General features: G+C 37.8%; 1 protein-coding gene across 14 annotated transcripts in view; it reads right to left on the bottom strand.

Moving 5' to 3' along the window:
* Positions 1 to 24,242, bottom strand: part of EPB41 (erythrocyte membrane protein band 4.1) — a 193,597-nt gene that overhangs the window by 10,701 nt on the left and 158,654 nt on the right. For 7 of the 14 annotated variants that reach the window (XM_069479660.1, XM_069479661.1, XM_069479662.1 and 4 more), the window contains one exon: positions 5,298 to 5,426. In XM_069479660.1, the coding sequence (XP_069335761.1) occupies positions 5,298 to 5,426 (129 nt within the window). Of the gene's footprint in view, positions 1 to 5,297; positions 5,427 to 6,641; positions 7,083 to 24,242 lie in introns of all 14 variants that reach the window. The other 7 variants (XM_069479669.1, XM_069479666.1, XM_069479654.1 and 4 more) reach the window with 2 other exon arrangements.

Here is a 24,242-nt window from a genome sequence, read left to right as displayed (position 1 = left end):
GTAGGTACTTATTATACTCACTGTACAGTTAAGAAAACAGATCCAGAGAGGTTAATTTGTTCAAAGCTCTGTAGCTAACAGGTGTTTGAACTAGGACTTAGGGCAAGAAACTTCTTGTTTGAAGACTGGGGTTTAGATCCCAGCTCAGTAACCTGTGGGAACTTGGGCAAGTCATTCTGACTTCTCTGAGCTTTAGTTTTCTCATTTATAAAAGGCAAAACTGTAATATGTGCTCTGCCTACACTGTAGCACTATCTTGAAGATACAAAGAAACTACAGAAATAGAAGTACTTTATCAATTGTTATCAGAATATAAGTTTGCATGCCAGGAGGGCTAAACCATTCTGAAGAGCTCCTCCTCTATAAACCTGTGTCTATCTTTCTCCACCTCCCATGCACTTCACTCCCTCTACTCTCCTTTCTGTCTCTGAAGAAAGTGAAAGATGGAGGAGACACTGCTATGGTTTCCTACTTAGACTCTCCCCACATGGGGCTTCTTCCCCTTAATCCTCTAACCAATGTTTCCTCAAAATGGTACTGTGACTTTGAGGTTGCTTACAAAGTTAAACATCCATTTATCCTATGAACCAGCAATTGCACTCATAGGTATTTACCCAAAACAAATGAAATATTCACAAAAAGATTTGTACATGAATATTCATAGCAGCTTTATTAATATTTTCCCTAAACTAGAAGTAATCCAATTGTCCATCAACAAATGAAAGGATAGACAAATTGTGGTATGTTCATACAATGGAATACTATTCTGTAATAAAAAGGAGTGAATTACTGATTTACATAATATGGGTGAATCTAAAAAACATGTTCAGAAAGAAGCCAGACACAAAAGTTACTACTGTATACTTCTATTTACATGAAGTCCCAAAACAGGCAAAACTAAGCTGTAGTGATAGAAATCAGAGCAGTGGCTGCCTAGAGGGGTAGAAACCAAATAGAAAAGGCTATGAAGGAGCCGGGCACGGTGGCTCATGCCTGTAATCCTAGCACTCTGGGAGGCTGAGGCGGGTGGATCGTTTGAGCTCAGGAGTTTGAGACCAGCCTGAGCAAAAGCGAGACCCCGTCTCTACTACAAAAAAAAAAAAAAAAAAGAAAAAATAGAAAGAAATTATATGGACAACTAAAAATATATATAGAAAAAATTAGCTGGGCATGGTGGCGCATGCCTGTAGTCCCAGCTACTCAGGAGGCTGAGGCAGGAGGATTGCTTGAGCCCAGGAGTTTGAAGTTGCTGTGAGCTAGGCTGACGCCACGGCACTCTAGCCTGGACAACAGAGTGAGACTCTGTCTCAATAAATAAATAAATAAAAAGAAAAAATAGAAAAGGCTATGAAGGAAGTTTCAGGAGTAATGGAAATGTTCTGTATCCTAATTGTGTTTTGGTTACATAGGTGTAGACATTTGTCAAAGCCAATCAAATTGAACACTTAAATCTGTGCATTTCCCTGTATGTAAACTTTACTTCAAACATATACACAAATAAAAAACTCCTATTCTATAGGTGGAGTGTAGTTCATGCCCTATAATCCCAGGGCTTTGGGATCCCGGCTGAGGCAGGAAGATCGCTTGAAGCCAGGAGTTTGAGACCAGCCTGGGCAACATGGGGAGACAAAATTTTTTAAAAAAATTATTTGAGCAGGGCAACATGTGCCCGTAGTCCCAGGAAGTTGAGGTGGAAGGATTGCTTGAGCCCAGGAGTTCAAGGATGCAGTGAGCTATGATCACGCCATTGATCTCCAGCCTGGGTGGCAGAATGAGACCTTGTCTCTAAAATAAAAATAAAAATAAACTCTACTCTGGCTCCCCATCTTCTCTCACCATGTTTCCCAAAGTGCGGGGATTGTGAATGAATAAAAAACTGGTACTTGGGCTTACCTGTCAGGTAATACAATAAAAACAAAAGCACAAACAGTTCTAGTAAATAAATAAATAACAACAATCACAAATAAATGTCTAGTGCTTATTATGTGCCAGGCACTTTGGAAACATTTTATGTACATTAGTTCATTTATTCTTCACAAGAACCCTATGAGGCAGAACTATGTAGCCACGTTTTACAAATGAGGAAACTGAGGCACAGAACCATTTAATAACTTGACTGCGCACTAGTAGGTTATGGAGCAAGTATGAACCCAAGAAATCTGACTCTGAAATCAACACTCTTCCCCATCATCTGGTGTCAATAATAAAAACCAATTTGCATTTTGGCTATCTTAAGACTGGTTAAAATGAAATAAAGATAGATGTTTAACAATATAATATAGTAATAGCTACCATGTGCCAGGCAAACAAGATCCTTATTTCAATAACTCTATAAAAATATTTTTCAGAAGAGAAAATTAATGCTCAAAGAGGTTAAGTGACTTGCCCAAGGTCACAAAACTAGCAAGGGTTATAATTAAGATCCAAGTCTTAACTCCAAAGCCTGTGTGCTTACAAAATCTAACTCCAAGTCTAACTTTAAAGCCTGTTAGCACATCATGCTGCCTTTTTGTTTCTCTTACATGTTAGGATATTTTTAAATCACTGCTTCGTTTTCCCTGTTTTGTAGGGGTCACACACAAACCACACGGGCTTCTCTGGGCAGTGTGTCTCCAACTTTTTTTTTTCCTTTTTTTTTTTTATTTGAGACAGAGTCTCACTTGTTGTCCAGGCTAGAGTGCCGTGGCATCAGCCTAGCTCACAGCAACCTCAAAAAACTCCTGGGCTCAAGCGATCCTCCTGCCTCAGCCTCCTAAGTAGCTGGGACTACAGGCATGCGCCACCACGCCTGGCTAATTTTTTCTATTTTTAGTAGAGACAGGATCTCATTCTTGCTTAGGCTGGTCTCAAACTCCTGAGCTCAAGAGATCCTCCCACCTCGGCCTCCCAGAGTGCTAGGATTATAGGTGTGAGTCACCACGCCTGCCTGGCTCTAACTTTTAAAACAATTTATTCTGAACCATTAAAAAAATTTTTTTTGAAAAGTTTCTGTTCATGTCCTTTGCCCACTTTTTGATAGGGTTGTTTGTTTTTTTCTTGCTGATTTTCCTGAGTTCTATATCGATTCTAGTTATCAGCCCTTTATCGGATGTGTAGCATTGGTGTTAACTGATCAACACTCATGTGCACGTATAGTAGTAACATTCATTGGCTGTCGGGCAGGTGAGGGGGGAGGAGGGAATGGGTATATTCACCCAATAGCGCACCATAATCGTTCACTTACCAATTTATCACATACATTGTTCTCATCAGAAGCTTTTTTAATGGTCACATAGAATTACCTTACTTGGATGTACCGTAAGTTATTTAACCAGCTTCCTACTGACAGACATTTAGGTTGTTTCCATGGTAATGACAACTTAAAGGGATTCCTGCCCATATGCAAATAATTCTTTCCTACATCCTCTGCTAACAGTATGCACAATCTTAGGAGTAATTTCCCATTCCTTTATTTTCTAGTCCCCTTCACTGAGAAGTCCTACTCACTCATTTCTCTCTCTTGATTGACATAATGTCTTTCTTTTCATTTCCTCAGGCTACACTTCAGTTCTGCAGAAGAATCTCCCGAGACCTGCCCCAGTCATATTTCTGTCTCTAGGCCTCCCCCTACTTTAATATATTCAACACACAGCTTTAGGAATCATCTTCCAAAATCATTGCTTTATTTCATTTAAAAAATTTATTCATTTATTTTTAGAGACAGATTCTCACTATGTTGCCCAGACTGGAGTGCCGTGGCTATTCACAGGTGCGATCACAGCTCACTGCAGCCTCGAACTCCTGGGCTCAAGTCAAGCGATCCTCCCGCCTCAGGTTCCTGAGTAGCTGGGACTACAAGGTGCATGCTACCACACCAGACTACCTTTTTAAAAATTTTTTGTAGAGATGGGGGTCTCGCTATGTTACCTAGGCTAGCCTTGAGCTCCTGGCCTTAAGCAATCTTCCCACCTTGGCCTCCCAAAGTGCTAGGATTACAGGCATGAGCCACTGCATCCAGCCATAAAGCACATGCTTTTTAACTGCCAACCTACACTGTCTCCTAAATGGAGATAATGTCATCTAGCTCCTGGTGATATGAAGACTAACTAACTGAAAGGAGTTATGTGAAAGCACCCAGCCCAAGCTTCACATGGCTGCCTCCTTCCCATCATTCAGGGCTCAGCCAAAATGTGACCTCCTCACAGAGGAATTCCCTGACTATCCTAGCCCCAAAGTAGCAACCTTTCATGAATCCCATATTGTCTAACTATTTACGCCATTTCAGTTTCTTTAGCATTAGCACTGTCCGAAACTTATTTACAAATTTATTTATGCGTTTTATTGTCTGTCTCTCCTTACTAGAATGTAAGTTCCAGAGAGTAGGGACTGTATCTACCTTGTACACTGCTTTGGCTTAATATATAAATACTCAATAAATATTTGTTGCAGGAATGAATTAACAGCTCATTTTATAGAGGGAATAGATTTTTCTTACTTTTGGCTTCTGTGAATTAAAAAAAGAAAAATAATTCAACATAAATCAACTCTAGCTCATTCAGATTACCAAAAATGAAAGAGAAATTTTACTAACAATAGGATGTAACAAAAATTTAAATACTTAAATCCTCATAACACCACCATGAGGTAGATATTAACATGGGCAGGGGAGATCAAGGCTCTGAGTTAGTAAATGGAAGAACTAGGACCTGAACTCAGGTTTTTTTGACCCAAAACCCATGTTTTTAACCATTACATTAGACTGCTTTCCCTAAGTGAATTGAGTGGATATAAGCAATCAGATCCAAGACAATTTTGCTTTTAATAGTTTGGGACATCCTTAGCTCTCTTTTTTTTTTTTTTTTTTTTTTTGAGACAGAGTCTCGCTTTGTTGCCCGGGCTAGAGTGCTGTGGCATCACCCTAGCTCACAGCAACCTCAAACTCCTGGGCTTAAACGATCCTACTGCCTCAGCCTCCCGAGTAGCTGGGAGTACAGGCATGCGCCACCATGCCCGGCTAATTTTTTCTATATGTATTTTAGTTGGCCAGATAATTTCTTTCTATTTTTAGTAGAGACGGGGTCTCGCCCTTGCCCAGGCTGGTCTCGAACTCCTAACCTTGAGCTATCCACCCGCCTCGGCCTCCCAGAGTGCTAGGATTACAGGCGTGAGCCACCGCACCCGGCCTCAGTAATCTCTTCTAAAAAGAACTGCCCCAGAAAAACCTGGGATTATTTGCAGCAAATGACTAGAAACCCTGGGAAGAAAGGTTGCTGTGCTTACTTTAGTATTTGGCTCTGAAGAATCAAACCATGTCCTACCTGGGCAGCCTCGTAAGTGATGGTCTTGGTCTCAGTGTGGACGATAGGAACATCCTTAGTTGGGATTTCACTTTTCCCAGCATTGGCAGTATCTGAGATGGTGACAGTTTGAGTCTTCACCAGGGGAGGCTGTGAAGCAGTAAAGAAACAGTTACCAGAGTCCGTCTGAAGGCTGTGGAGAAGTAATCTTCTGACATTGATCTGATGAAAGTGTAGCTTTAATCAAGCAAAGGGCTAGCTCAATCTCCAAAGGTGCCCAAGACTTGGACACTATTCCAAAGTAGCCATGACAAGGTGTCAAATCATGAGGGATATTAAAAAGCAGCATTAATATAATCACTTTCACAAGCTTAATGGAAAGCTATAAGATCAGAGAGTTACGATTGGCGATATAAGACATTTCAGACTGACCTTCCGAATTTGAATATAAAACTATTTGCCAAATAGCAATCACTTTTATTTGTCCTTGTGACTGTACCATTATAATTAAGAAAATCAGCCACATTTCCTCCACTAAATACAAATGGTACATGAAACAGCAATGGCACTGGAATGCATTACTCTGGAATTCATTAACTTCTTTCAAATCAATGTCAGACATTCACTTTGGAGTTACTGAGAAGAAACAATATTTGGAAAATTGGAAAGAAAAAAATCAGTTCTACCACCACCTGGTGATTAAATCTCAGAATTTCAGAAGAATGAGCATTAGTGGAATATCAAAGGCCTTTTTGTCCATCTGCTCACCTTCCCCAAGACTATAAATCACCTAAAACTACATTTGATTGTGATAAGGTTAAGTAGCCATTCACCTTAGCATAGGAAATTAGAGCCTATGATCCTGGAAGCCCCTGTGAGTGGAGTCAGTGGGAGTGGTGGGCTGCACGATGTGGCCGCAGTATATAAATTATTATTGGGGGCCTCAGATCTCATTTTAAAATCAGTTGCCACTTTAATTAAGGGTATTTGAATTTTTTGAGCATGATCTCAGAACACTAGAGGCTCCTCACCATAGAAGTCTCCGAAATTCACCTCCTTCCATAGCCCTCACTTGAGCAAGGAAGAGGTGAACATACTTATGCCAGCTTCCTAAAGATAAATAGCTGGAGTTCACTCCTAGGAGTCTTGTTAAGTCATCAGGGGAGAAAGCATTTCCAGCCATGGAATTAATTCCTCTGAATGAACTTGTTTGTAGCACTCAAAGGCTTTAATTTTACTCTGTGATTTTGAAAAAAGCAGGGAGGCCACTACCCTCACCACACCAGTACCACTTCCTCCACAGGACAGATTCTGGCCCTCTGCCAAAGACAGTCATTAGACCTGCATCATCAAATCAGTTACTACCTGGAAACTTCGAATGAGGGTGGGGAACTGGTTACCCACACGAGAATCAAGAAATGATCCATTTTGTTTTCCAAGTAGCTCTCCTGGTTCTTCACTATTCTCTGACTTTTTTTCACCAAGTTGCAGCTGACAGGAAGCTGGTGTTACTGAGAACTTTAAGGCACTGGCCTGTTCCTCCATTCCTATACATTCCCCATTTGGGCCTCTTGGCATCTCCTTAATATCAAGAGCGCCAGCTGCCCCCTGTTCCTTCTCTTCTGTCTCCTTGCTGCTTACGGAGACGGAGCCAAAGGCAAAGCTTTGTGGTGACTCCGACGGGGTGGGCATCTGGCTCTTACTAGGAACTACCGATTGCTTGGGGCCCTCCCATTCAGAGTCTGGATTAGTAGATGGCCCCTTTGTCACGACAGCCACCTCCTCTGTGCGAATGCCATTTATACTCTACAAATGAATGAACACATACAAAAGCAAGAAGATTAGGAGTAAGTGGGGAAATACCGTGAACTCTGAGAATCAGTATGATCTTTAAGAAACTTCAAACATATTAATACTAATATAAACCAAGAATCTTGGCTGCTAAGGTGGTTAAAAGGAAGAACTGCTCTTCACTACACATAGTAGAAGCTTAAGCAATTCCAACCTCATTTTGGTCATATTTCTATAATATTGTTAATCTGAGAAATAATTTCAATGCACCTTACACAGTACTGAGCACTTTGTAATCCTATACTCTTCCTTGTATATAATATTCTGTTCCTACTTAAAGGAGTTACTTTGCCATTTCTAAATACCTAATTTATTACTATGCATGGGATACAAGGCAATTTATGAGTCAATCAAAACATACTCTTGAGGAGCCTGATAAGGTTGAAAAATGTTTACTGCCTCCAAGCCATCTGTATCCTCACACTAGGACCTCAGGGAGAAGCTAAAATCTAGACTAGTTGCCAGGGAGATAGAAGTTGAGTACATCCAGCATAAACTTACTCCAATTATTGCCATGGCATCAAACATACCAAAAATAGTGAAATGTTTCTTTGTAAACAGAATAAAAATGATCCAGCAGCTGAGATGTATTTCTTCATAGATGAATGACACACTACCTCCAACCTCCGAAGAAATAAATCCTGGAAACGCACAGAGTTCCCTCCTGGGCTAAATGCCTCACACTACAGGAAAAATAGTTCTACAACAAGTACAGTTGGCACTCCATAGCTGTGGATTCCTCATTGTGAATTCAATCAACTATGGATCAAAAATATTCAGGCTTGGCACAGTGGCTCATACCTGTAATCCTAGCACTTTGGGAGGCTGAGGTTGCAGGATTACTTGAGGCCAGAAGTTTGAGACCAGCCTGGACAACATAGCAAGACCCTGTCTCTAAAAATAAAAAATAAAAAAATTGGCTGGGTATGGTGGCATGCGCCTGTAGTCCCAGCTATTTGGGAGGCTGAGGCAGGAGGATTTCTTGAGCTCTGGAGTTTGAGGCTATAGGAAGCTGTGATCTTGCCACTGCACTCTAGCCTGGGTGACAGAATGAGACCCTATCTCTAAATAAACAAACAAAAAAATAAATAAATCATCTGTACTGAATGTGTACAGACATTTTTCTAATCATTATTCCCTAAATAATATAGTATAACAACTATTTATATCACATTTACGTTGTACTAGGTATTATAAGTAATCTACAGATGATTTAAAGTATATCAGAGGATATACATAGGTTACATGCAAATACTATGCCATTTTATATCAGGGACTTGAGCATTCATGGATCTTGGTATCCAGGGGAGGTCCTGGAATCAATCCTCCACAAATACCTAAGGATGACTGTACATCAAAGAGATTATGGATGAGAAGAGACCATTACAGTAGATGGACCTATTCCTAAAGTTAAAAGAAAGGTGCTCTAGGTGGAAAAAAGGAAGAAGGAATTCACACTAGTAGGAAAGGAATATGAGTCATTTGAAAAATGAATAACCTAACAGAAGCCAATGTCATGGCAAGTAACACCTGCATGTGCTCACCAGAAAGCTGTAAATAAGCCATTTAGGCCTAAAATCCTGGTCAGATCATTTGGCCATATTATTAATACATACCACATAGAAACTTAATAACAGAAAGGGACTCTTTTAAGACGGTAATCCTGGAGTAAATGACATAGCTTGGACCAGCTTACACATTTTAGTACTCAAGTCATGTTACATGTATAAGAAAATCATTGCTGCTCCTTAACTTGTAAACCGGCCTCCACTGTGATGAGTATAAACCAATGCTCTATTAATGAAAGGAAAGACACTGCATTCAGGAACTTCAGGCCAGCTTTGCTCCCAAGCCATCTTAAAACATGCAACTCAAGAGCATTTCAAACTGGCACCAGCTGAACTCAGATTAGGCAGATCCTTCACTGGCTGATTATGAATATGACTTAGGACATGAAAGATGGAATTGAGAGACTGACAACAAAGCTGTCTCTATCTGCAAATATATCTGAGATACATAAAATATTCTTGCCAAGAGTATACATGAATTTCCTCATATTTCAAATGAGAATACTTGGTTTGACTCATAGGTTTCTAAGTATCAAATACAACAACATAGTGTATGTGAAAAAACTTTGTAAACTATTCTTTTAAAATAAATTTTCACAATTGATTGATTGATTGATTGAGACAGGGCCTTACTCTGTTGCCCAGGTTAGAGTGCAGTGGCATCATCATAGCTCATTACAACTTCAAATTCCTGGCCTCAAGCAATCATCCTGCCTCAGCCCCCCAAGTAGCTGGGACTACAAGTATGTGTCACCATACCCGGCTAATTTTTAAAAAAATTTTTTGTAGAGATGGAGTCTTACTATGTTGCTCAAGCTGGTCTCGAACTCCTGGCCTCCCAAAGCGCTGGGATTACAGGTGTGAGCCATCATGCCTGGCCATACTTTATAAATTCTAAATTCTACCATACCAATTTATTTAAATTCAACCAACCAATTAGCAGAACACATATAATATTCTAGAGCCTGGGGTACACTAGAATGAATTTGTTGCTATGTTATTAACATGCTGTACTACTTTTCAGGGTACTTATCTTACCACTTGATTCGGACAAGCTGCTATAGAGTTGTCCAAAAATAGTTCAGCTGTTCATAAACAAATAGGCTTTCTCAAATTGCTATATGCTAACCCTAGTATTGTGAATAGCATATCCAAATCTATTCACATGGAGAAGAACTTCAAGCCTTCTTCAAATAATTTTGTTACAACTGAGAAGACTGATTAATAATCAGGAAAATACCTAAGATAATCAAGTAAGAGCCAATTTTGTATCAGCCAGCTCAAGTGATAAGTGATCATCTGTCATTAAGAAGCTATTTCCAAATTAAACATTGCCAACATCACCTGACCCAAAGTTGCCCACTGCCGAGTAAAACTGGATAGATCGACCTTGTTTACCAAAGCATGTATAGAAGAGACCAAGGGTAAAAGCTGTAGCCACAGTAATTTCAACCCAACAAATATTTACTGAGGAGCTAGTATGTATTAGTTATTAGAAATAAAAGGAAAACTGTTAATAGTTGGGTTGGATTACCGTTTATAGCCCTCACATATGGTCAAATCAATCTCTCTAGTCCAGCTCTCTTGGACAACATAGACAACTATTTGCTGAACATCCTCCCAGGCATGTAGAATGGAACATGCCCTAAATTAAACTTATCTCTGCTGCTGCCTGGGCCTCCCACCACAACTTCCTCTGTCATTTCTACCATATTGGTAGATGGCACCATCATCCATCCAGTCTTCCAGGCCATAATCCTAAGAGTCATCTTCAATGCCTTCCTTACACTCATCTGTCAACTCCCAGAGATTATATAATCAAGTCATTTTTATTCTGCTTTAATATTTCCCATATCTGTCTGCTTGTCTCTATTCTCACGTTTACTATACCTTTTTTCAAACTCTCATAATGCCTCACTCAGATCACTATGAATGCCCTCAACAGTTTTTTTCTTTCCTTTCTTCCTTCCTCCTTTCTTACCTCAAGCCTTCCTTGAATGTATCCCTATTCTGCTACTAAAATATTTATTTCTAAAACAGAACACTGAAAATTCCATTTTCCAGTCTAAAACCCTTCAGTGGTTCTTCATTGCTTTCTGGTTAAAGTCCAGAATCTTTAGTAAGACAGAAAATAGCTCAAAATCTGACACCTACCTCTCTCTCTAGCTTAATCTTGCTGTACCTTTACCTTTTCATCATTAATTCAAAACTATTTGCAGTTCTGAGAAAAGAACATGCTTTCTTTTGCTTCTGTGCCTTTGGAAACACTGTTCCTTCTGCCTAGAAGTCCAAGCTTGGCTCAAGTACCAGTTCTTCTAGAAGTTTTCCCTTGGCTGCCTAAAGCATGTTTAATACCACTCCTCTTTTGTTCTCATTGTACCCAGTCATTACTGATACATTTGTCTATCTTTTCCATTAGACTATGAGCTCCTTAGGGGATGAGGACTTACCATGTCTCACGGTACATAATAGATAGTCAGCAAAAACTTCGAAGGTATATTAAATAAATCCAGGTGACCTGAGATCATCTGCTTTGTAGTTGCTTAAAAAGAACATAAACAGTGGCTCACTTGACCAGACAGACCATTGTCTAGTCTAGCATTCTCCTCCATCAGTAAAATAAGAAGAAAATTGTTGGCCGGGCGCGGTGGCTCACGCCTGTAATCCTAGCACTCTGGGAGGCCGAGGTGGGCGGATCGTTTGAGCTCAGGAGTTCGAGACCAGCCTGAGCAAGAGCGAGACCCCACCTCTACTAAAAAAATAGAAAGAAATTATATGGACAGCTAAAAATATATATAAAAAAAAATTAGCCGGGCATGGTGGCGCATGCCTGTAGTCCCAGCTACTCGGGAGGCTGAGACAGGAGGATCGCTTGAGCTCAGGAGTTTGAGGTTGCTGTGAGCTAGGCTGATGCCACGGCACTCACTCTAGCCTGGGCAACAGAGTGAGACTCTGTCTCAAAAAAAAAAAAAAAAAAATAAAAAAAAAAATAAAAAAAAAAAAAGAAGAAAATTGTTAATAATATTTTTGCATGTTCACCATGTGCCAGGTACTGCGCTCATCACTTTAGCTCATTTTCTCACTTAATTCTTTAGAACCTCACTCACTATAAAGTAGTCATTATCTGCATTTTATAGATGAACAAATGGAGAGGTTAAGCAACTTGGAGCTAGTAAGTGATGACACTAGGGTTTAGACTCAGTTCTATCTCTAGTTCTAAAGCCCATCTTCTTCCCATGGCACCAGAAGGTATTTCAGGTAGGACCAAAGCACAGGTCCCATTATGCTTAAAAGAATACATACTAAACCTGACTCTAACTTTGAGAAGTACAATAATTGTCCAAAGTCCCCTTAACAGAGTCTGTTCTTAGTGGCTGACACTATATTTTTAAATATAAGAAGACTGAAAAACCAGAAGAAAAGACTCTGGCCAGAAGAAGATATAAAGTCTCTGTGACACAAGACACCCAGAATTTGGCATATAATATCAGTGCAGAATTTTAACTGACAGTGTTGTTGCCTTTGGCTATGACCATCAGCAAGGGCCATTGGATTATATAAGATTGTACAACTGCACATACCTAATTAGCCTGGAAACTTTAAAAGGATCTTCCCAGAGATATAAATTGATTTATGGCTGTATCTGAACCATCCAGTGACAAAAAAGCAAAACTGAGACTTAATGTGATCCAATCGTGTTAATCTAGGTGTTGCTTACCTGAACTGATGAGGGATCTATAACAAGAAAGATGCTACAATAGAAAGACCAGCTGCCTACAGAAGGTACTGCAATGATATCCGGTTGGTTTCAAGAATACGAAAAGGAAGAATATTAGACAAATATTTAGTTGAAAAGAAACAGTATTTGAAGATTCTCAGTTCCATTTAAAAAGTCAATGGCTCCTGCAAAGTATGATAATTCAGTATTTTCTTTGTTCTGGGGAAGAAAACAAGGGATTTTTTTCTAAAGGCTTTCCCCTAAAAACTATTTACTCAAAGGTATCATGTCTCAGGATCATCAAATCCTGTGTATGTATGTGTCTTTTTAAGTTATAAGTTGTCCCTTTCTTGAGTTACGGATCCCAGACATCATTAAGAGCAGGATATAGGTGTTTTACAGATATTTTACCATCACTCTAAATGCAATCCAGAGATTTTTTTCCTTTCAAGTTATTTTTTGAAAGTAAGGGATTTACATATTTGAAGAGAGTATCAAAGAACCACAGGCCAGGTGTGATGGCTCACATCTGTAATCCCAGCACTTTGGTAGGCAGAGGCGAGAGGATTGTTTGAGCCCAGGAGTTCAAGACCAGCCTGTACAACATATTGAGACTTTGTCTCTATAAAAATAAAAAAAAAATTTGCCAGGCATGGTGGCACATGCCTGTAGTCCTAGCTACTCAAGAGGCTGAGGCAGGAGGAGGATCATTTGAGCCCAGTTCAAGGTTATAGTGAGCTATGGTATCGCCACTGCAGTACAGCTTGAGGGACAGATTGAGACCGTGTCTCAAAAGAAAAAAAAAAAAAAAAAAAAAAAAAAAAACACAGTTATGCTTACAAGACTATGTTATCTCTAAGCGATCACAGTGAAAATATATCCTGAAAATCTTTCTAAAATTTTGCTATATAAGCAAGAGCTAAATAACTTTTTTCGGGAGGACCTATGTATTAATAGTAATTTTACCCAACACACATTTAAGTTACTTGTTCCCTATTTAGTGAGACCAATTTCACCTTTGAGTGACAACAGAAAAATAACTCCTTTCTCTGTTAAGAAGAATCAGAAAACCTGCTGTTATCTCATTTTATCTTCTATAAATGTTAAAATCCTAGGTAGGCAGATAAAAACCAAGTAAAGAACACTCAATGCATTGCCAAAGCTTGCCATGCGATTTTAGAGACGCATTTTCATCTGAGGACCATGATTACATGTTGAAATGAGGGAAGAAGGTAAAAATGCTAACTTCAAAGACTAACCCCTCCTTCTTGTTAATGGGCTTTGTTTTATTTCTTATCCATTTAAAAACTATATTTTCCTAGTAATTACACACATGAAAAAGATCTTGATGTATACTATTAATACAATATTGATAACTGTGAGATTGCAAGCAATTTGTTTTTTTCTTTGTGGTTTTTCTCTATTTCCTAACCTTTCTAAAATGAATGTATTACTTTTGTAATAAAAAATTATGTGATCTGTAAAATGTAAAGAGTCTAGTTACCCCCAAAATACGCAGAAATAAAAAAAAAAAAGTCTGGTAAACAATTTATGAAGAAAGTGCTGATAAATCCTTAATGTTCTCCAAGATTTTAAAAACAGTAAAAATAAACCATAATAGGTTTCTAAAAGAAAAAAGGGAAAGAATTTGAAGAAATGTCAGTAACTGGTAAATAGTATAAAAATTCTCTCTTACAATATTAATTTAGAATATAATATTAAACCTTGGTAATTTAGTGAGTTGGTTTTTAAAGTCCAAGTCAGTGATGATGGACTTAAATATGTCATGGAAAAGAAATAGCTCAAATTTAAGTTTTAGTTTCACTGTATTTTATTTAATGTTTTCTGATTTAGAGGTGGCAGGGATATTCTCAGGAACGTGAATTAAAAATGTGGTTGCATCTGTGACTTAAATTCCTTAGTAGGTTTTCTTCTTAGATATCTGCCTCTGAAACAGTGAAGACACTCAAAGAAAATTATTAGTCTCTTGCCAAAGTCACAATAGCAACTGGGAAAACAAAATACTAAAGATCAAAGTATCCCAGAACTTGATTTGAACAATAACTTTAGATTAATGACATATATACAATAGATCAACACTATCATACTTCACATCCAGAATGATTTATATTTCTTAAAATACTACTCTTTGCAAAGAAACACAAATTAGAACAATAAAGACATCTAGTCCCTACATGGAAGTTTCTTAAACACCTGAAGTGGGCCAACGCTATAGATTTAACTGAAATTGGTCTTCTTTTCAGTTTTTGTTAGCAAGTTTTCAACCAGGTCCTCATTATATTTTATACATCACCAGCCAGAATTTTGAAGAAACTATGATAAAAGACGCGAATTAAAATAGGTACACATGAGGATACTTAATAAATAATCCTAAGCCAAGATCTTCAGGAAGAACACTAAATTAGGCCATTTATAATGGCTAGTTTTGGAATATATACTATCTGTTAATAAGGAAAATAGGAAGAATATTTCTGATTATTCACAAAATTTACAACCATTTTAAAGTGTAATAGATTTACTGCTGTTTCTGAGCCTCAAAGCTGATCTTTCTGTATTGTTTTTACCCACACACTTGCTTCCTGAAATTATTAAATTTTCTTCAAAAAGAGAGTATGAGATTTAGCATATTACTTCTCTAGTCACTTTATAAATGTAATCCCCCAATTCACCACATGTATTAAACTACCATTGGTTTTCACATTCTCTTCATTTTATTTTGCCATTCTGTCAAGTAAAATAAGACTTAAGACTGGCCTTGTAAGTACTGCTTAATGGTATGATCAACTCTGTCATGTCACCATCATCTCTGCAATGACTCTGTGGCTTTTTGAAATGCAAATATCTCAGGGAAAGTTACTACATTAAATTTTACCAATGTTTCTATACGTCAGGGAAAAGGGATTCGTTAGACTGTTTAAATAAGGTTTGTATTGATTTTAAAAAATAAGTTTTGATAAGAAAAAGGGAGTGAACAGGGGTAGCAGTGGGATTGGGAGGTGAGGGGTGCACAGACACACATACACCCACAGATCACATTACCCTTGCTTTGTAAACCCAGTAAGAAATGCTTTGCACTGCAAATGCCCACAGAACAGCAGGAATCGAGGTTATCTTGCTAAGCACAGAAGGAAGATACCCAGCAGAAGAGTCCAGCTCCTGGTTCTTAACTGAAGTAAACAATAAATATTATAGTCACTTAAATTATCAGCAATGAATTTAAATAATATTCCCAGACGGTCTAGAACATGCAAACTAAAAAATGTAGAATCCAATCCTGATAAGATCAGTTAATTGCGAGTGCTCTGTTTCTATATTCTTTTCTTTCACAAAACATGACAAGGTTGTATCTCAGAAAAGAATGGCTTTAAATGCCGAGAGGAAAAGCTCTAAAAAGCAAAATATATGTCTTTATATATTAATATAAATATTTGTAATCTCCTTCCTATTGTGAAAAATTAATATCTGCATTTTTCTTGGTTGCATAATAATCAGTAAGAACATTAACCTGGTGACTTTAAAAAAAAAATTTAAGTTAAAACAAATGCTTTCAAATGGGCACTTGCAATAAAAGATAAATCAGATGTGGAATGGCTTCTTTTGCAAAAGCCATGTGTAAACAGCACATAAAGATGACAAGTCAAGCAGTAGTAGCCCATTCTTCAGCCAAAAAAGGAAACAAATGAAGAAAGAAGAACAAAATTTCCAAAAGGAAAACTATTCCCTGGTCCCCCACCCCCAAAAGCTAGATAAATAATACTTTCGGTACATTTTCAGTGGAAAACTCAGGCCACTAGCAGTTTAAAAAAAGGACATTAGAATCACAAACACTCAAGATGGGGATAAACTAACAACAGAGTAACCATGTGGCTAGCAAAAGATGATTTAAAAATTCTATCTTTCCCCTCCAGTGAGCCATTCTTTACCATGTAATACATTTCTTTTCATTTTAATTTTTCTGTCTTGGATATACCCTCCCTCACTCTTTTTTTGTTGTTGTTTTTTTTTTTTTAATTTTATATGCTTTTGGTCCCTAGCTAGAAATACATCCTTGTAGTCCCCACTAGCATTTCCATGAAACTCAAGAGTCATTTTCATGGTTCACTGCTACTCTCTGGTATATAAAGATTACATCTGGATAAAATCTGGATAAAGGAGCTTATTCGGGAAGATGTTGGCTTTTACTAGAGTTGATAAAATTGATTATAGGAAAAAACTCTAAAATGCAGCCTTTCCCAAATGACAGCAAATGAAATTTGCCAATGACAATTATCCTTCAAACATAGTTTATATAATTTCCTAAACAGTGCTGTTATTAGATTATCCCCAGAACAGGTGAATGTAAAAGCAAACAACTTCAAAATCCATGCCTGATGCAAAATTTTAACTATTAGGTAATAGAAAATTTTGCCTTTACACTGCACTCACCAGCAAGGACTCCACAATCAAATGAGTGTTCTCAAACCTGAACAGATCTATAGAAGTGGAAGTGCTTGAGCAAATATTAAAGGTTATACTAAACATGCCTAGGAGACCAGAAACCTTTGGTGGTCAGTTTTATTTCATTATACTATGAAAGGCTGGGGTGGAGGGATGGAGATAGAGAGAAGGAACTATAACCAGTACAATAACTCTGATCATTTAGGATGGAACAAAGTTAAATTTGTTTGGCAGAATTTCACAGAAGTCCCAGTTCCAAAAGTGATTAAAGTCATAATAAGCACTTAAGAAAAACATTATGCTCCAATTTGATATCCTGAAAACAGTTACCTTGATTCTACAGAAACAAATACAACAGAAAACTATTTTTACATACTAACTAGCTATATCTTCTCTTTCTGAAAAATCCTATAGTAATGAAAATGGCTTTCTGTGTTAACATTTTTAACAAACTCCTAAAAGAAATGTGGCTTTGGAGAACTACAACAAAGTTTTTATTATATTACTCAGATCACAGGGTACATACTTTGAGCTAGTAAACAGACTACTCTAAAATGTGAAGTGTTGGTTTTAAGTAATCACCTGGATAATATAATAAAATCTAGAACTATGAGATTAAGATAAGAGGTTTACCCAAGGTGAAGAGATAAAATGAAACACCTTCTGTCAATCCCATGTTACAGGAACAAGCTCTTCTCACACCCACATATCCACACCCACTCCATTCTTCACTCTTCAATATGATCAGAGTGGCAATACTGGATAGTTAATAACTACTAATTTGTACAGTACTTTAAAAAATTCAGCACGTTAAAATGCTTCTAACAGATGTGACAATTACATGTGCTGTAGTGACTAATTAAATTGGTTAGAAAAAAATATTTTTTAAAATTTGGTGTAGTCAAATGGATTCAAAGGTGATTTAAAACAATATTCTGAGAACTGAACACATATCAGTAGGTTGTCTCTGTCTTAGGACTAAGCAAAACACAATTACTGGGCCATAGAGAAGAGTGAATATATGGAAAAACAGAACTTTTCTAGAAGATTGGCTGACAGCCATCTCTTGCTGATCAGCTGAAGCAGAGGTTCCTTTTTTGAGATTAAGGGGTGTCTATGTATAGCATTACTGGCTCCTCCTTCCTTAATGATTAGTAGTAACCAGAATCTGATTTGCAGTAAGATTTATTCATAAATTTGCATATTAATAGAGCAAATAATAACGAGAAGAGTATCAAAGAATATGTTCCAAAAGATAGGTTCTTTGGCAGATTTCTTTAGGCTCAAATATCTTGCTGAACTGTTAATGAATAAACAACTTGTTTAATCAAGTATCAGAGCTAAAGGATCCTGGACAAGGTAACTGAAAGGAACATGCGTTTAGGATTCATTAGAAAGTACCCAGCCAGGCGCAGTGGCTCACGCCTGTAATCCTAGCACTCTGGGAGCCAAGGCAGGTAGATCGTTTGAGCTCAGGAGTTTGAGACCAGCCTGAACAAGAGCGAGACCCCGTGTCTACTAAAAATACAAAGAAATGATCTGGACAACTAAAAATATATATAGAAAAAAATTAGCTGGGCATGGTGGCATGTGCCCGTAGTCCCAGCTACTTGGGAGGCTGAGGCAGGAGGATTACTTGAGTCCAGGAGTTTGAGGTTGCTGTGAGCTAGGCTGATGCCACGGCACTCTAGTCCAGGAAACGGAGTGAGACTCTGTCTCAAAAAAAAAAAAAAGTACCTCCCCAAGCTAATTACAGATCAAGGAATCCTTCAGCATACAACCATGTCAAATAGGAAACAAAGATACTTCCAAAAGAAGGTAACTTTATTTTATTCTGACTTACTGGTCAATACTCCCCAAAGAGGCTGTGAATTAGGGAATTCCCCTCCGAGAAATCTCTTTATTTTGAAAGTAATAATTAGAAAGAAGCACCCTTCTAAAATGCTTTCCTTAGATGCTCAATTATAAATTTATACAACTGCTCAAAACACAAAAGCTCTGAATAAAAATCATTGCACTTTCTTTGCCATGTTCATTACATTATCTCTAAAATTTGAGTAAAGAGAAGGTAAATTTGGGAATTGTTGTTTCTTTATTCCTTAGGGGAAAATGGAGGTGGGCGCTTAAAAACCAAACAAAACAAAGAGGGCAGCTGGGATCATCACTGAATATAAGACCACAGTTAACACAGAGCAATTTGGAAAACTGGCAGAGACAGGGTGCTGTGGTGGTTATAGTACATATTTTAGATTACAGGTCAGGTGTACCCTGACTGCCAGATAACTTGAAACTAACGCCTTAATCCTTTATTTTCCATTACTAATCAGAAACAGAACAAAAAATACTTTGACACTGAATGAAGATGTTAAGAGCACAACTGCAGTTCTTCAAAACGGCACAAAGGCAGAAAATGTAATCAATCACTTTTTTGGTCTATATCAGGGGTAAGCAAACTATGGCCAGCAGGCCAAATCCTGCCCTGTCCTTGTTTTTATATGGCTATGAGCTAAGAATGGTTTTACATTTTTAAGTGGCTAGGAAAAAAATAGAATAATATTTAGTGACACATAAAAATTATATGAAATTCAAATTATCGTGTCCATAAATAAAGTTGTTTTTTGGTTGTTTTTTTTTTTTTGGGACAGAGTCTCGCTCTGCTGCCCAGGCTAGAGTGCGTGCCATGACATCAACCTAGCTCACAGCAACCTCAAACTCCTGGGCTTAAGTGATCCTACTGCCTCAGCCTCCCGAGTAGCTGGGACTACAGGCATGTGCCACCATGCCCGGCTAATTTTTTATATATATATATACATATATATATATATATTTTTCCCCCCTATATATATATTTTTTAGTTGGCCAGGTAATTTCTTTCTCTTTTTAGTAGAGATGGGGTTTCGCTCTTGCTCAGGCTGGTCTCGAATTCCTGACCCCGAGGGATCCACCCGCCTCAGCCTCCCAGAGTGCTAGGATTACAGGTGTGAGCCACTGCACCCGGCCCATAAATAAAGTTTGATTGGAACACAGTCGTGCTCATTCATTTCACTCTACAATGGCAAAGTTGAGTAGTTGTGACAGACTACATGGCCTGCACAGCCTAAAATATTTGTTATCTGGCTCTTTACAGAAAAAGTTTGCCTATCCCTTATCTACAAGATGTACAAAACTCACAAGAGTTTGATACATTTGGTGTTTTTTATATCATGTAAAGTACAAGAAAAATGTATCAAATTGCTCTCTACAATGTATTTTAGATAAACACAAATGTTTTCTTTATGACATCACACTCCAGATGAGTTTATACATACAGACATACACCTCAGTCTTAACAGTATGTTCTAGCATGAAAATAGTTGATCATTACCTGTGGCAAATGGGTAAGAGCTTTTAAGTGAACCACATTACAAGACATTAACAACAAAGACTGACACCTACCATAGAGGTATACATAGATACTTTGAATAAACCAGGGACCATGCTACAGGATTAATAAGTGAGATAGTGGCTTCTGGGCTATATATGGGCTTTCTTGGTTACTGATTGGGCATATGATAATTTATCTGGCACAAAGTTATGACCCAATACAAGAGATTCTATATGAAAAGTTAAAGTTTATCCATTGCCATCTGTGATTAATCATTTAATTCAGTTTAACAAATATTAATTAATTATTTCTTATGTACAAGGCAACGTGGTAGCTGGGATACAAAGGTGATAGATTGGCAAACAAAAATGAACAAAACAAGGCCTCTCACCTTTGAGAATCTCACAGTTTTGAGGAGAAACTAACAGATATATTACTAACATACCAAATATTTAATGTCACTTCTTCTGGTGGGGTTCTAAATCATAATCAGAATGTTAAACACTAAGTTTCCATAATTTTATCATATCACACTGGTATAAATCAAATCGGTTGGGGGCACTCAGTATGTAAAGGTCAGACTGTCAGAGAAGGTAAGCAAACTTACTATGTAGGCTCTAATACGTGCTTCCTCAAAATACAGTAGTAATACTATCTTGTCAACAGATTTTAGGTTACACAAAACTTCCAAAGCTACAAAACGATGGCACTCCTACTCTTATCTAAAAAAAAAAAAAAAATTACAAATGCATATGTTATCCATGAAGAACCTGGGAATATCATAAACTTCAAAATCTTCTAGAGAGAGAAAGTCAGTGAGTAAAGATATAAAGCTGAAACAATGGTAGGGAAGCAACTGATGGGCAACAGAGCCAGAAAGAGAAAGCTGGATAAAACAAGAATAGCTAGAAAAAGACAGGAATCAAAAGAAGAAGAGGCCTTAAAAAAAAAAAAAAGGAAAAAAGTAGGACATGCTAGAAGAAAGACAGGAATAGATCTCGATATCAGATGGTAAGTTATGTGAGGGCAAGAACTGTGACTAATTCCAACATGAAAGTTACCTTTTAAGTGTGTGAAGAATTATAATGTAAAAGAAGATAGAAAACTCTTTAAAACGCCTTTATTCAGGATCAATAAGTGAAAGCTACAGGGAAATAGATTTTGACTTAATATAAGAATGATTTATATACAAACCCAGAGCTGTCCAAAGATGTAATGTGTTATCTTGGGAGCTATTTAAGCACAGGCTGTAAGACTGGTCTCTAAATCTCTAAATGATACTATAGAGAAGAGTCAGGCATTGGAGGAGTGAGGAGTCGGATTAGAATCCTATCCAATCCTAAAATTCTGGTAATGCTGCCTCTGCATCCCTGCAATGCACTGCAGAGTGCCTTGCTGGTGGGCGATGAATAAATGAATAGATAGCAGTAACCATGTTTTCCCCTTAAATCTTTTTCTCTATGTTTTGCTCAGATAGGATCCTAAATATATGAAGATTTTTCTTCAAAGAAATAGTAGAGACGAAAATGAGAGGCTGACTTGCCTTTATTGATGTGGGGACCAGAAAAGATAGTTGGGGCCTATGTGGTGGTTCACATGTGTAATCCCAGCACTTTGGGAGGCCAAGGTAGGAAGACGGCTTGAGGACAGAAGTTTGAGACCAGCCTGGGCAACAAGAGAGACCTCATCTTTACAAAAAAAATACAAAAATTAGCCAGGCGTGGTGGTACACGCCTGTAGTCCCAGCTACTCAGGAGGCTGAGGCAGGAGGATTGCTTGAGCCCAGGAGTGGGAGGTTGCAGTGAGCTATGATGATGACACTGCCATCCAGAATGGGTAACGGAGTGAGACCCTGTCTCAAAAAAAAAAAAAAAAAAAAAAAAAAAAAAGTTGAGACTCTGTGCCTTCCCCTATCTTTTAATCTTTGAAGTGCCAGATTTATTTCATTATTAACCAAAAACAGGATTCTGACTATGATAAAGGGGAGGATACTGCTGCCCTCTAGGATATCAATCACAAAAGATTAAAAATGTATTCCTAAACATGTTTCCTCAACAATGTCATGTATATATTTAGTTAGGCTATTACTAAATTATTTAGCTCTTAGACTATACTTCTGATCTGTGGGCATAGATCTTCTTTTTATCTTTCAAGTTCTAGCATGAAAGGAGTTTTGTTTACCAAATAAAATCCCCATGAATTTATAATTGTTGATCATAGTCACCCATCTTCCTCTTCTAGCCTAACTTTATATGATACCCTAACTCTAACACCATATCTTGTTAACCATTTCAGGTGCTCTTTCCTAGGCCTGCACCAATGTGTTTCTTTTTGTGTCACATTTTGCTGTAATAAAAAGGAGATCCTAAGACGTGAGGGGTAACAACAGCAGAAATGAGAGCAGCCTATTGATACCATCCACTATAGTGCAAAGGAGGCAAACACAGCAATCCCACATGCCACGCAAAACAGAGAATAAGTAGTTGTCTCAGTTTCTAGCAACAAAATTACAAACAACAGGGGTAATTTGAATGCAATGAAAAAAAGTGAAATGTCTATGTTTAATAAAAATAATATCAGCCAGGCATGCTGGCTCATGCCTGTTATCCCAGCACTGTGGAAGGATCGTTCAAGGCCAGGAGTTTGGGGCTGTGGTGAGCTATGATCACGCCATAGTACTCTAGCCTGGGTGGAAGAACATGACTTTGTCTCTTAAAAAAAAAAAAAAAAAAAAGCAACAACAGTCTTCTCAAAGCTGTAGAGAATGCTGTAAAGAAGTATGGAATTTTATAACGTCTATGAAGAGGAATATAAAGGAGGGAAACTCTATAGAGTAGTTCTATAACATTACTATACTCCAAACCCTTGGAAACAAAAAACAAACAAAAAAAGCAACAATGAGAACCTGTTTGACCTGTTTTCCTTTTGTAAATATATGACCACTGGGTAAAATACAAGTATAAATTTTGAACAATAATACCTTCTAAAATATAAATAACCCTGTAATGCCTCATATGTCCTATACGCTTATCTATAGGAGGTATTATAGAAGTGACTTAGGAAAGTAGAAGAAAGTGAATTGGCTTATATCCAAAGAAATTTCAGCGTAAAATTTGTAATAATATTTAGCAGAAAGAATATACTAGGTTTTAGGAAGATAAGTGGAAATCTACTCCTCAGATAACCTCCAGTCTAATCTTAATCAACAGAGTCAATAACTTGTCCTCTCAAAACATTTACCAAAGACGTAAACAAGTAGTAAAATTGACCCATGCAAATTGAATTCCTTCATATTCCAAGTGGTATTATTAGCATATAGGAAAATGGCTAAAAGATAGGTCCAAAATATAGCTACTTAGTTTACTTTCCAGTATGATTCACTCTCAGCATACCATTTGAATAAGATGATTATTTTATTATTTATTTGGAAGACAGAGTCTCCCTGCCATGGTGTCAGCCTAGCTCACAACAACCTCAAACTCCTGGGCTCAAGCAATCCTCCTGCCTCAGCCTCCCGAGTAGCTGGAACTACAGGTACATACCACCACACCCAGCTAATTTTTTTTATTTTTAGTAGAGATGGGGTCTCACTCTTGCTCAGGCTACTCTCAAACTCCTGAGTTCAAACAATCCTCCAGCCTCAGCCTCCCAGAGTGCTAGGATTATAGGTATGAGCCACCATGCCCAGCCAGATGAATTTATTAAGAGTATGATGAATTTGGAAAGACATGTTTAACTTTAGTAGTTTTAAATGCTTGGTCAAATATCAATAAGGAGTAGATGGAAATAAACACAGATATTTAACTGCTTACTTTCAAGTAAAAATTTCCAAGCAGTTAATGTGTGTTTGTTTTTAAATTTCCATCTTCCTAGCCCCCGAAAGATCAACAACCAGAGCCTCTGGTTCCTGAATATGCTACAGATTCATTCTCATGAGGTAGGTTTGTCTCCACCATACTAGGTGGAAATCTGGGCACCAAATAGTTAAGTGAACTTCTCAGAGTCAC

Source organism: Eulemur rufifrons, chromosome 8 (genome assembly GCF_041146395.1).
Source record: "Eulemur rufifrons isolate Redbay chromosome 8, OSU_ERuf_1, whole genome shotgun sequence".
NCBI classification, from domain to species: Eukaryota; Metazoa; Chordata; class Mammalia; order Primates; family Lemuridae; genus Eulemur; species Eulemur rufifrons.
The sequence above is the reverse complement of the archived record's forward strand: the minus strand, read 5'-3'. Positions and strand labels throughout refer to the sequence as shown.